The sequence below is a fragment of the Dendrobium catenatum genome, unplaced genomic scaffold (genome assembly GCF_001605985.2).
Source record: "Dendrobium catenatum unplaced genomic scaffold, ASM160598v2 fragScaff_scaffold_1553, whole genome shotgun sequence".
NCBI lineage: Eukaryota > Viridiplantae > Streptophyta > Magnoliopsida > Asparagales > Orchidaceae > Dendrobium > Dendrobium catenatum.
This window is the reverse complement of record NW_021320015.1, coordinates 777,706-791,631: the sequence shown is the minus strand read 5'-3', so window position 1 is coordinate 791,631 and position 13,926 is coordinate 777,706. Positions and strand designations below refer to the sequence as shown.

Genomic DNA, 13,926 nt, shown 5'->3' with positions numbered 1-13,926 from the left:
ACATATTCACATTTATTGACAATACAAAATAAAATAACTTTCATTTTACCTAGTAAAATTTAATAAATATTACACTGAAAATATCCAGAATAATCAGTACGATAAAATACAAAAGGTTGTGTGACAAAATTTTAATGAATCCAACAAAATATAATAAAATCAGCTCCGGAGATAATCAAATAGTTAAAATTAATATTTTTAAAAACATAAATAAAATTAGAATCACATACAATTATATGAACAATTTTAATGAAAGCGACAAAGCGATCCAGCAACTAAATATCAGCTTTTCATTTTCTTTCCGTTGCACTGCAATTTAATTAAACAGGAATTCAAAATTTTTAATATTTAATTATTTTTCGAAAATTTGAATCATTACATAACATGACCTTGGTGGCTTGGGGAGGACAAAACTACACAATGTTCCTCCTTAGGAAAACGACCAAGGTCCCAATAATCAACCAACTCATTAATTAATGTCGTAAGTTCAAGTCTGACATCATGAAGGCTTGTGGATTATCACCTTTATGTTGTTAATAGTTAGTACCCAAGACTATAGGTGAGCCAATCTTGTTGCTATTATAAACCTTAGCTCTATACCCATCTTTATAATGTGGAGGAATTCCCCTAAGTTGCTTGGGATCGATCAACTATATATTATTCTCCAAAAGCTAAAGCCCTATATATTATTTTCCCATAATCATTGTGGACGTCTTTATGAGTGCTTGGGCCAGCTTTGTGATCTTCTCCACTTTCTTGTCAAAGTTGTTTTCTTTTAGAGGCACATACATGAGCAATATCTTCCATGGGAGATGCATCATTTATATTGAATTACTTCACCACCATGTTTTTTCAAACATATTGAGGCTTCGTTTGGGACGGCTTTTTTATTATTTTCTAAAACGGAGTTTTAGTTAAAAAATAAAAAAAAATTGTACTAAAACTCCGTTTTAGAAAGCAGTAAAAAAGCAGTCCCAAACGAAGCCTGAGTTGACTCCTCTTAGGCTTCTTTATAGACAACTTTCTTACTACTTTCTAAAATAGCTTTTTATTAAATAATTTTAGAAAGCAGTAAGAAAACTTTTTTCAAACATCCTTTGCTAAGACAAATTCTATGCTTCTAGCTAGTGTTTTTAATCCTCTCATTTGATGTGTTTGTGTTGGGTGTTGATGCATATTAAGATATAAATTCAATTATATTTTCACAAATTTTCTATCATATAATAATAATGTAAGTTAATTGATATGTCACCAAAATTCATATTTATCTAGCACGAATCTAGAGGCATATTTGAATTGGAAATTGTTAAAATTTAATTTACAACCATGCGAATATCAATCTCAACAAACATATAGTCAACCTGAATGTTTTAACAAGATGAACTTGATGACATCAAAATCGGTCTAATTTGAGTTTAAATAGGCTCAAATCAAAGGACTAATTAAAGCTTATTTCAAAGCTTAAAAATATTAATTGGATGACAAATTAATATCCAAGTATGACATGCTTATAGACAAATCGAGCTGCTCGATGAGATGAATCCAATGAGTTGAATATCACTTAATTCTTACATCATTAAGACACTTAAATGCTTAATGAAAACTATATGATCAAAGAAATCAATATAGACCGTTGGATTTTGCACTCGTAATTTACCCTAAATTCTTTCTATATTTACAGAGTATGTCACTCCCATGAACGTATAAATAGGCCATCTTTTTCACATGAAAGGGGGGAAAAGAGTGAATAAAGGATATAAGAAGGAAAAGCTCTCTAGAATTTTCGAACCATGCTGTGGGGACAACCACCACGTATTGCCACCAATAACCACCAGTTACTACTACTGACAACCATCATCATATTCAGAATACTATCACGATTTGACCCTGCTGTTGGGTACATTTGTCCGCCTATGAACACTTACTTTTTAAAAATTTTCCTTGAAAGATTAAGCTCTATTGTCGGATATAAATTTTCGATATTTGTATTATTCCTCTTTTTCAACAGTGAAGAAGGGAGGATCTTCGTATCACTTATTATATAGTGGATTTTGCAACTGGGTTAGGACCTGTGATTTTTTCCCTTTTCGAATTTTCCACATAAAAAGTTCTCAGGTGTTACGATAATTATACGTTCGTGCTAAATCTTTGTACACAATTAAAACGTGAAGCATACACTCTACCGACTCAAATTTTCTTGCACTCAACATTAATAATAATGAAAGTTGATAATTAAGTTGTGCTCTTTAAAATTAAATGATAATCTACAAATAATTCCTTAAAAATATTCTTATAAATATGAATATTTAGGTATCATTTTTCATTTGTGTAAATACATGCGAAGTAAAAGAAAATTCTTAAATTATTTCTATGTCTAAATGGGAACAAATTGGCTTGTTTTAATCGAGTTAGGTTTGTGGGCGTAAATGAGCAGTGCTTACTACCGGAGAAGTGTTAGAGATTATAAACTAATGGAGCGGTTCCCTATTTGAATTTAAATCATTGCTTCAAGCTTAACACTTCTCTGCCTCCTCTCTGCGCGTGCTCTTGGGCGATCATGACGAGCAGCTCCCAAAAGGATCTCTTCTCGTCGGTGATCTCCGAGATCAAAAGCTACACTGGCGATGACCCCCTCCGTCCATGGGTTCGGTAAGTAGAAGCGTTGGCTTAAAACTATATCGAGATTAGACAAAACCCTACTTCCACTTTTCTTTCCCTGCCATTCCGTATGTTCAATCATTTGACTCGATTCTAACATTGTTTGTTCCTTTTGTTCCTTAGAGGCATTCGGAAAATTTACCAATCTCTACCTCCTCATGTTCTTAGCGAGAAACTTCCTCGATTCCTTCAGAAGTGCGCACAGACCTTCGAATCTGATCGCCGGTACCGAAATGATTCCAGATATGTAGCTGTATGGATCCAATTGGTAATGCCACTATGGAGATATTTTGCCGCAAATTTTATCTCCTCTTCTGCTTTTTTTTTTTTTTTAAATCCCTGCGAATTTGTTTTGATTGGCATTATTGTGCACTTGCCTGATACCATTTCAGTGAATTTTAGATGTTTTTGAATTTTTATTTATTTATTTTTAATTTTTCACTTTTGTGTTGTAGCTCTTGTGCTTCTGAGTTTCTACGGAGATCTGCTTAGTGCACGATACTATTTTATTCAAATTGTTCGATGGGCAATATCAAAACTTTATTTTACAAAAATGACTTGGAAAACAAGAGAAACATGAAAGAGAAAGAGAATTTAGAGTGAGAAGCTCACAAATTTCATTAGATTACTTGAAAGTGCTAGACTTAGGCCATTGATTCATTGTATCTGGCTTATAGTTTGACCTCCTATTTATAGGCTTGGCTTGAGACTCAACGCTATAAAAATTGCTACATTGAAGCAATATAAGTAATATTGCATAGCAAAGTTTATCAAGCATTTCTTGTAAAATATACTTAGCTAATTTGTACCCACCAATTACATAGAAAATACATATTGGTTTTTAAGTGAGGGAGGTATTCATTTGAAATCATCGGACAAATTCAATTGTGCTTGTTGAGTTTTGACGAGTTGCTATGATGCCAAGGAGTGTAACTTTTGCGACTTTGCCTTGCCTTTGATTGAATAGTCTTAGTTGAGTGGCCTTGGACGATTTGATATAATCTTTGGAGACTTTCACGAATTTCATGCAAAGCCGTTCCAGTTTGGTCAATGGGATCAACTGAACACTGCCTAGGTGGAATTGCGTATAAAATGGTCCTTTTTAGCTTTATGGATTTTTTCCAAATGCCAAGTTTTTGTTTTCTTTTTTGAATGCATGATATCTATATTTTTATGAAATTGATGCATTATCAATTTCTGCATTTTAGATGGATTATGTGGAAGATGCAAGGGTCTTATTGAGAAAGATGGAGAAGAGTCAAATTGGTGTGAAGCGGACTAAGTTCTACACCGCCTATGCTCTATACTATGAGAAGAAGAAGAGATTTGAGGATTCGGAGAAGATGTATCAGTTGGGTGTTCAAAGGTAAGATGCAATTTTAATATGTCTCATTGATCAGCGTAAGCTACAGGTTGAAAGATGCTTTCTGATATGTGAGAAGACAGAGGTTATCTGCAGTACTGTTATTGCATCTAAAGATTTTTAAGAAGCCTTGAGATTTGATTCATGTTAAACCAAAGCACTTTTGATTGTCTTGAAGGTATCTTATCATGGTCGATCCACTGTATTCAAATAATTGTACTTGTTCTTTGTTGTTTAATCCAATTTTCTTCTGTTTGTAAGCTGGACCCCTTAATTCTGACTGCTGTCCCACACTTTTCTTGCGACCAACACTATTTTTTTTTTATTTGTGATATGTTGTGACATAATTTACTACAATTATAATATAAAAACAAACTAAATGATCTTTAGGGTTTATGAATGTAATCAAGATGGGTTTGGGAAACATTTTTTCTTAATAAAAAATATCTGGATGACTTGTAATTTCTATTTCATCCTTCTATAGAACCAGTAGGTTTGGGTCCTTGCACTGCTCTGCCATTAGTTTTATATGGTAGATTTGTTTATTAATTGCTCTAGATATGTATTTTGAGGGGTGAAAAATAGTTCTTGGAGTCTGGTTGCCTTAACTCCAATGTGACATGCTAGTTCCATTGTTTTAAGTTCAAGTTCTTTAAAGCAAATTGAAGGAGGAACTACATTTGCTTTCTTCTAAGGTAAATGAAAAGGCTTATATTTATATCCCATATTGGCTTCTCGAGTGCAACAGTTAGCTGATGGTAGTTGTGTTGTCCCAACAAGCAGTCTTCATTGTGTTTGAGAAGGGAGGTTCAGCATGAATATTAACCATTAAACAGACCTGTTTGAACGTTTTCAACAATTCACATACTGTTGACACTTTCAGGGTTTAATCAGTACATGGAAGTCGCAACATATTCGTTGTGTTATGATCTGTATAGCTATAAATATGTCTCTTAAAGTGCAAACATTTTTAATATTTTATTACATGGCCATTCTTTAACGTATTTGATCAAATTAAGTTTAGCTATTCATTATTTTATGCAATATGCACTTTAAAAGGCAGAACTTGCTAATTTTACAAGCAGTTTCAATGCTCGAATGCGTTTATCTTGGGTACAAGCACACATGGTTGTGTGCATGTGTTTGTAGGGGTGCAGTTGTGGGTGCATATGCATACATGTGTATATTGATAAAGTGATTTTCTTCTGAACATGCCTTTTTTATTAGTTTTCAAACTAGATTGAACATAATGCGTTCATGTATGCGGTGCGTAAGTGTGTGTGCACATTCACATTGATAACATCATCTCTCTTTTTAGCTAAGCTTTATTTTTATTTATGAAAATACCATTTAGTTTGATGCAAGATGGGAGGGGCTAGCCATGATTAAAATTTGAATTTTGAAAACCTTCCTAATTTAAAACATTGCCAATAAGGAAAGTTATAATTGCTTGGTTTGAAACTTGGAGGGAAACGGAAAAGGGAAGGTGATTGAGTGATTTGAAACTTTAATTGATTTTTTTTTACGCAAAGGGCAAAAAAACCAATGTATTACAAAATTTAAAGCTTCCATAAACAATTAAATTCGGCAAAGCCAAATAAGACAGGTGAAGTGGTTTTGAAATCAAAATTTGTTGGAAGATCTTTACTTTTTTGGTTGATGTGGTTGATCTAGCTATTTTAAAAAACTTTAAATTATTAAGATTCTTAATTATTCTTCATTGATTTTCAAGGAAACAAAGAGCAGCCTTGCACTTGCTTTGAGAGTTGTCCATACTGATGAACCCAAATGTTGATGCAGTGTCTTAGTTTATGATACTATCCTTGACCTTTGTGTTGGTGTTGCATGTTGGTTTGAGACAAGAATTATTGTAACCCAACCGTGGATTGCTCTGGGCCTAGAGAGAGAATGAAACTTGAGAGAGCTTAGAGAGTGGAGGGGTGTGAATCTAATTGTTGAACTTTGAATTGTAAGGGATCTAATTGGTCGATTAGAAAGAATCTAAAGGTAATTTTACATTTGTTCTTATGACTGAAAAATGGAATGGACGTGATTAGGGCATCTCCAACCGAACTCCAAACGCTTGAATGACATCACTCGCGAGCTCCAGTCGAACGGTAAAACTTCCGCTATTTGGTTGCGGGTGAACAGTGGGACGCCAATAGTAGCATTACACCGTTCATCTTTACTATTTTTCTATCTCTACCAAACTTGCTGAAGAAATATGCGAAAAAAGAGAAAGACCGTTACCTTTGCAAAAGTGAGCAAAATGGAGTTCGATTGGAGATGAATCACGACATTTTTTAGTTTCATAGCATTTTGGAGTGAAAAATGAGATTTACGGTTGGAGATGCCCTTACTAGATTTCCTTAAAATGAGGAACTTAATTGGGTAATATAACATATCTGAAGTTTACCTAGAGCATGAAGACATTTTTGTAATTCCATGAATATCATCTTCTTCGGGCAACAGCCATAGCATCCCAAAATTGATATTCTGGGGGATATTCAGTTATACTAATCAAAGCATATCTCAGAAATATAATGCCCTATTTTTATTCACAATTTTTGAACTCTTTACCATTTACCTCTAAGCAATATACTTTTCTGGATAATCAGACCTATAAATTCTATGCTTTTAGTTGAATTATTTGCATGATTGTTCGATTTATATGAAGGTTTTCTTGATGAACTTCCATATAGGCTTGCAGAACCAGTGGGAGAATTGCAGAAATCATATGATCAGTTTCTTCACCGGATGAAGCTGCTCAAACATCGAAGAGCTAGACTGGTATTTGTTCTTCTGATGGGCTTATTCTTCTTATTTTACTTGGTTTGCCAGAACTGCTTACTCTGCATTTATTTTTAGGAAGAAGCGGCCAACATTGGTGAAACGAGTACTAGTGGTATAACTTTTTCAACAAAACCGTATTCCAATACTATCAAAATTAGGAGGATTGTGTAATCTTCACCAGTTTAGCCAATTACAAACTCTAGTTTTTCTACATTCATAGCAACTTTAGTGCACTATAATTTATATTTTTTCTTTCTTTCTGATTCAGAGACTGCAAGACGTCTGGGTTTGCAAAACTGAAGAATTAATTGACTGCAATTGTTTTATGTGCAGGTCATTCTCAAAAAACCTCAACCTCTATTGATCTTAAAAATTACCAAAAGCAAGCTGAACATGAAAATTCAATAATCCAATCATTTTTTCCGGGCAATTTATCCACTAAACAGAATGGATTGGTCTCTTCCAGTGCAGAAAGCTTTTATCAAACTGAGTCTGCGGAAGAAAATTCTGGTTGTACAGGTTGTAAAAGTCTTGCTCGATCTCAATCAATTCCCATCAATGATCTAGATAAATCAGCTCCATTCCACAGTGATGATGTGGGGTTGTCTCAAGTCGGTGATGCTCGTCTTCACGGTCTATCAGATCCTGTCATAAACACGAAGGAGGCCATGAATGTTATTAATGGTATGTTTAAGGAGCCCCTGCAGCTAGAAACAATCTCCAGGAATTCAAATCAGGTTAACCAAAAGCCAAATCAGCGTGGAAATACCATTGAGGTGTTTGTTGATGAAGAAAGGGAAGAATCAGGAGATGTTAATCAGAACATTATTTATAAAACCAGATCTGTTTCTGTTAAGCCTGTGAATTCAGATTCCCAAAAGAGAAATGGCAACACTGAGTTACAGACGCCATTTGTTGGTTCTTTCAAGATACTTGCTGATGATGAGGATGACGAGGATAGTGATGACAATGCTCATGAATATTGCTCGGAGATGGAAGAACCAATGGAAATAACATGTCAACATGCTTGGCCCACTTCTCAAACTAGCACTGAAACCAGATTAAATAGTTTTGACATCAGATTGAAAGAGGACACGGTCTTTCGGAGGCTGAAAGAGGATACTGTTATTCGAAAAATTGTTGGGTCAAAAGTTTTTGATGAGCCAAAGGTTGAAAATGCATGTCATCATGGTTTAGTGGATCCAACGGTCAACCTCAAGCAAGCCATAGATGATATAAACGGCATGTTCGGAAAGCCACTGAATTTTTTCAAGGCTGGAAAGCCAAAGAAGCAAGAAAAAATGTTTAGCAGGAAGTCAGATAGCAGCAAGGATGCATTTTTTATTTTAGCTGATGACGACATAGAGAAGGATTTGAATGGTCAAGCTCCACCATGCATTTCTCACAGTTCTAATGTAGAAGTCAATTTGTTTGAGCCAACTCTTTTCACTAAGGAAGCCATGAATGAAATTAATGACTTGTTTGGAAGATCACTAGACTTCTAGCGATATGAATCATGAATGTTTCCTACTACAGAGAGTTGCATAGCTTAACATCCATGCTCTAGGATTTCTAGTGTTCCGGGAGAACTATGTGGAGGTTCAGAAGATTGTTTGATTGATATATATTTCTTTCACCCACAGGTGCGACAATAGCTCTTCATCCTTCTACAATAACAACAACATCAAGCCTTTGTCCCATTATGGGTAAAGTATTCATGTCATAATTATTCGACAAGTTTTATGTTGGTTGTTGACTACATAACGCAACACTCCATTTTTCTCATCCAGAATTTGGAGGCTGGCAATGATAGTGTTAGCTTATTCATCATTCAGTAAGTTTAGTTTTTTTTTTTTTTTTTGCAATCCCTCCTTTTCTGAAGGCTTGGTAACTGGTCTAGTTTGTATGATTTGCAAGCTATAAGAAATCAGATTTGTTGTTCTCTCTTAATCACTGCAAAGTGATGTAGATTGAGTAAGAGGTCTAGAGGAGGAGATATTAGAGGGGATTCTTATATTTGTTACTGCCTTCTTGTATTTGAGGATGTAGCCAAGGTAGCCTCCCTAGTTTAAATCATTATTTCCTTTCTAAATCGTTACTGTCTTTTTGAGGTCGAGATTGTGACCTTGCCCGAAAATTAAATGTCTAATCGGGAACTGTATAGAATTTGAGATTTACTTAAAGCCTTCTTGTATTTGTCAAAAGCTTTATGAAAGATGATCGTAAACAAGATAATTTTTTACACAAAATATTGGAAGGACTTGTTTGATCACAACAATATTTGAGGTTGTAGCCAAGGTAGCCTCCCTAGTTTAGATCTACTTATCACAAAATTGATGCAGCGATGACTGAGAATTGATGGGAGATAAAATAATGCATGTTTGTTGTTGTTGTGAGAATGTCAGATTGCCCTCAATATTAAAGTACTTCTTTTGGACTTGATAATATGTTATGTTAAAGGTACTACCTTACTTCAACAATGCACAAAATATTGAAGTGAACGACCTTTCGAGTTGGAACAAAAGTTGCCCCCAAGCTAAGAATCATTTCACACAGACGGCGTCAAATTGTTGCGTTTTGGAAACATTTATGTCGATATAGAGATGCATTGAGTTTAACATCTTAGCTTTTTACAAAGACTAATGCATACACAAATAGAGTGAGAGGTGCAATAGTCATAAGAGATACCATAATTTTTACGTGAAAAATCATAAAAAGGGAAAAACCATGGGGCCTTATCCAGTTGAAATGTTTCTACTAGCATTAATCGTTGATTACAAATGCCCTTCCTTTGGGGAAGACGTTGGCACGTGTAAATATACATAATGTAGAGCATATTACATTGTTGCAGTTGGAAGAATCCCATGACATAAGAGTTTGTTCTCATGAGAATGTTGGCATATTCTTTTGATCGGTAGAATCGTAGATAAGCTATGGTGGTTGGAGGGACCTTAGTTTGACGAGTGAGTTAGAAGGGACCGTAGTTGGGCGACAGAGGTCAAATGTAATATAGTTGAGCAATATTGGTCAGAGGGATCGTAGTTCGACAATAATGGTTGGAGGGACCATAGTTTGTGAGCTTTAGATGTCAAAAGGACCATCATAATGGAATTATGATGGTCAGAGAGATTGTAGTCGGTGAGCGACTGAGGTTAGTGGGACTGTAACCGAGCGAAAGTGGTTGGAGGGATTGTAGTTGGCGGGCGACAGAGGTCAAAGGGACCTTTGTTGTGCGAGGTAATCGGTGTATGAGTAAACACCATAATGACGAAACAAGCAAGTAAAAACAGTGAAAAATAAAGGACACCGAGATTTAACGTGGAAATACCCAAAATAGGGAGAAAACCACGAAGCCATGCCACACCAAGAAATTCACTATGAAAATTGGGAGAAATAAGTATATATATCTCTTCTCTCTCACCATTTCCTTCATTATCTTCTCACATGCATTTCACACTTTCCCTAATTCAAAATGCAAGAGAAACCCAAGTAAAATAACTCCAGGGACGCAACCCTTCAGAAAACGAGAAAGAAAATCATCTAGTCCGTCTCGCAGCACTGCAGTGCCAGTTTGGGACGTTGCGAAGCTCTGTTATCTGTCTTTTAGCTCTGGGGCGCTCTGGTACGCACCCAAACCCAAGCAGAGGGTAAACCCCCCATACCCCTCAGTATACACGACAAGCTTTGAGATCCGAGACAACATGATAACCATAGTAGTTGGTAGGTGAAGGAGGTCAGAAAGACCATAGTAGATTGGTGTTAGAGGTTTGAAGGATTGTGGTTGAGTGACTGAGGTCGAAGGACTGTAGTCGGGCAATGGTGATTGGGAGAACCGTAGTTGGCGAGCGACGAATGGTCGGAAGGACCGTATTGTGGCGTCAGAGGTAAGAGGGATCATTGTCGACAGTTGATGGAGATCAAAATTATCGTAGTTGGTGGGTGAAGAAGATGGGAGGGACCATAGTCGAGTGATGGTAGTTGGAGGGATCGTTGTCGGCTGGTGATGGATGCAAGAGGAGGGATCATTTTTTTTTTCAACGGTGGTCGGAAGGATCGTAGTAGGCGGGTGATGGAGGTCCGAAGGGATGTAGTCGGATGACATAGGTCGGATGAATTGTTATTGTGTGGCGGTGGTCAGAGGGATTCTTGTTGGTAGGTGATGGAGGTCGAAAGGATTGTAGTCGAGTGATGAAGGAGGTTTGAAATAGTGGTGCAAACGAGTCGAGTCAAGCTGAATTGTTAAATACCGAGCTCGAGCTCGAGTCGAGCTCAAAAATCGAGCTCAAGCTCTACTCGTTCCACTGTAACCGAGCTCGAGCTCGAGCCGCTCTTCGAGCCCCAAACGCGGTCCGATTTGCCTTCCAACACGCATGGCACAATCTTCCAAAAAATTAATTCTCAATTTTAATTTGCCTTAAGAGTATTGAGATTTGAGCCTTTTTTTAGCTTTTTCAAAAAAAGGAAATGAGTGTTAGCCGTTTTTGCATTTATTATAGATAAGAGAGGCCAAATTAGAGAAGAGAGAGAGAGAGAGAGAGAGAGAGAGAGATAGACGTTTGAAATTTCAGGTCGTTTTCCAAGATTTCAAGCGGGATTTTTAAATTTCAACCGGCAAAAAATTTAAGCTATTCATATGTCATCATTATTAATTTTTTTAAATATTTAAATTTAATAATTTCAAGCTGTTTTGCGAGCTCGTGAGCCAAACCTTGTCAAGCTCAAACTCGAGCTTGTTTAATGAACGAGCTCGAACTCGAGCTCAACTCGTGAGCTCGATAAACTTGACTCTTGAGCCCATAAACGAGTTGAGCTCAAGCCGGCTCGGCTCACTTACACCCCTAGTTTGAAGGACTATGGTTGAGCGAGTGAGGTCAAAGGATTATAGTCAGGTGACGATGGTCGGAAGGACCGTAGTGTAATACCCGTATTTTGACTTTGCCAATTTTGTTTGGAGTCATTATAACTCCAAATCGCAATTCATCCTCGCCATAGTATTTTGATCGTAGTATTTTACTTACAAGAATTTTTTCGTAATTTCTAGGCATTACAATTGATATCAGAGCATAGATGTTGAAAGAATTGATTATTGCCATAGCTGTAGGATTTGATTGTGAGTCAAATAAATTGGGTATATTAAGATGCATTAATTTGCATGCATAACTGAATAACTTATGATAGAATGCATTGCATGATTGTATGATTTTTAATAAGTTTTGAGTTTATTTTGATTTGATTTGAGTTTTGATTGTACTAATTTGGTTTATCTTAATTGTATGCTCGAATCCTTATGAAAAATGTCTGGGACAATATTTTCTTAAAGTAAGTAGATTGTAATAGCCCATATTTTGACTTTGATAATTTTTTTGCTGGAGCCATTATAACTACAAATGACAATTCATCTTCGCCATAATATTTCGATCGTAGTATTTTATGTAGTCGGCGGGCAAATAAAATCTCAGAACCATGTCAAGCGACTGAGGTAGAAGGATATTTGTCGGGCGACGGAGGTCGGAGGAACTATTATTAGCGGGTGACAAAGATTTGAATGATTGTGGTCGAGTGACTGAGGTTGAAGTACCGTAGTTGAGCGGCAATGGTTGGAAGGAGCGTAGTCAGTGGCTGACAGAGGTTTGAAGGACTGTAGTGAAAGTCTGGTGGCGACGTACTAGGGGTAAGGGTTCGCTGACGGTGGTGTTTTGAGATTTATGCCTTAGAGCTCTGTTAAATCTTTAGCCTAAGGTCCAAATCTTCTCCAAAAAATCCCTCTCATTTTGAGAGTATGATTCTTTTTATAAATTTAAGAGTAACATGCTCCATAAATATGAAGAAGATCTGGAGCAATTTTGGAGTGTTCCATCGGACGACCCATAATAATTCTCTCAATGATAGAGCCTTTGTTCATCATTTAATTTTAGTAGTTTTATTCGTCCCGAATATACAAAATATTAAAATATGATTTGTAAGTCTTTATGGTGTTAAACAAAGCTCACGCCCATAAATTATGATGAGCTGCATTAAGGAAGCTTATTTGATTCCTTCTATTACCCAATTTACTTCAACTTTCTTTTTTCTTTTTAATAAATTATTAATCACAAATAATAAAACAAGTGCATGAATTGTTAGATGTTTTTTGTTATGATAAATTTCAAAAATTTTAAATTTACGCTAAAATTAATCTTATTTATAAGAATTAAATCTTACATTAATCTCTAACGTAAATTTTAAAATTTATCCAAATCCAAAGCTTGTCAGAATTTATTTATTCAATTTTGATCATCACAAACATTGCATTCAATAACGGCATAAAGCTGCATTAACAAAAACAACTATTAGCAGAATAGTTACAATGATAACAGCAATAGACTATAATTGTCTAACAATCTACAACTATTATAACTAAATAACACCATATTTATTTCTTTCCATGTGTGACAATTTCACATAATTCATACCATCCAATAGGGCCGGGTCACGGGTCGGGTTCGGGTCTAACTCGAAATTGACCTGATACTATCCAACCCATCCCGAACCCGACCTGTTTTTGCAAATGGGTCGGTTTTCCGAACCCGAACCCGACCCGCTTCGGGTCTGGGTCAACCCGAACCCGACCCGCTTCAGGTCCGGGTCAACCCGAACCCAAAGCGATTTGAGTATATTTTATTAATTTTTTTATTTAATTCAATTTATTTAAATCTAAATCCTAAATTAATGTAAGATTTAGTTCAATTAATTTAAAATAAATTAAGATTAATTTAATTTGGGCAATAATATTTATAATATTTTGAAATATTATTTACTTATTTCATAAAAATCCATTAAAACCCACCTAAATTAATTAAAAACGGATCAAACCGGGTTGATTTTGAATTTCCATGTCAACCCGAACCCGACCAGATTTTACAAACGGGTCGAAATCCCTAACCCGTTCGGGTTAACCCAAACCCAAAATTTTCGGGTCAGGTTCGGATCGGGTTTTCTGGTCAGGTGAAATATTGACACCCCCTACCATCCAACTTGCATATTGCAGCTAGTGTTTCTAGATCCATCCAACTTCAAAAATCAAGACAAAGAAAGTCTAAAAATCTCCAAAAAAATAAAAAAAGGAATGACAG

General features: G+C 35.9%; 1 protein-coding gene across 1 annotated transcript; it reads left to right on the top strand.

Annotated features, from left to right (window-relative positions):
• Positions 1 to 2,450: 2,450 nt before the first annotated feature.
• Positions 2,451 to 8,764, top strand: LOC110101342 (probable inactive serine/threonine-protein kinase bub1). The gene is made up of 6 exons (XM_020829207.2): positions 2,451 to 2,649; positions 2,782 to 2,926; positions 3,867 to 4,024; positions 6,724 to 6,811; positions 6,890 to 6,926; positions 7,148 to 8,764. The coding sequence occupies exons 1-6, from the start codon at positions 2,558 to 2,560 to the stop codon at positions 8,317 to 8,319; spliced, it is 1,692 nt and encodes a 563-aa protein (XP_020684866.2). The 5' UTR covers positions 2,451 to 2,557; the 3' UTR covers positions 8,320 to 8,764.
• Positions 8,765 to 13,926: the final 5,162 nt, after the last annotated feature.

Excerpts from the sequence above, each read along its gene's own strand:
- LOC110101342 (XM_020829207.2), top strand. The coding sequence starts at position 2,558 with ATGACGAGCAGCTCCCAAAAGGATCTCTTCTCGTCGGTGATCTCCGAG. Across the intron at positions 2,927-3,866 it reads TAGCTGTATGGATCCAATTG|ATGGATTATGTGGAAGATGC; the intron begins GTAATGCCACTA and ends TCTGCATTTTAG. Across the intron at positions 6,812-6,889 it reads AACATCGAAGAGCTAGACTG|GAAGAAGCGGCCAACATTGG; the intron begins GTATTTGTTCTT and ends ATTTATTTTTAG.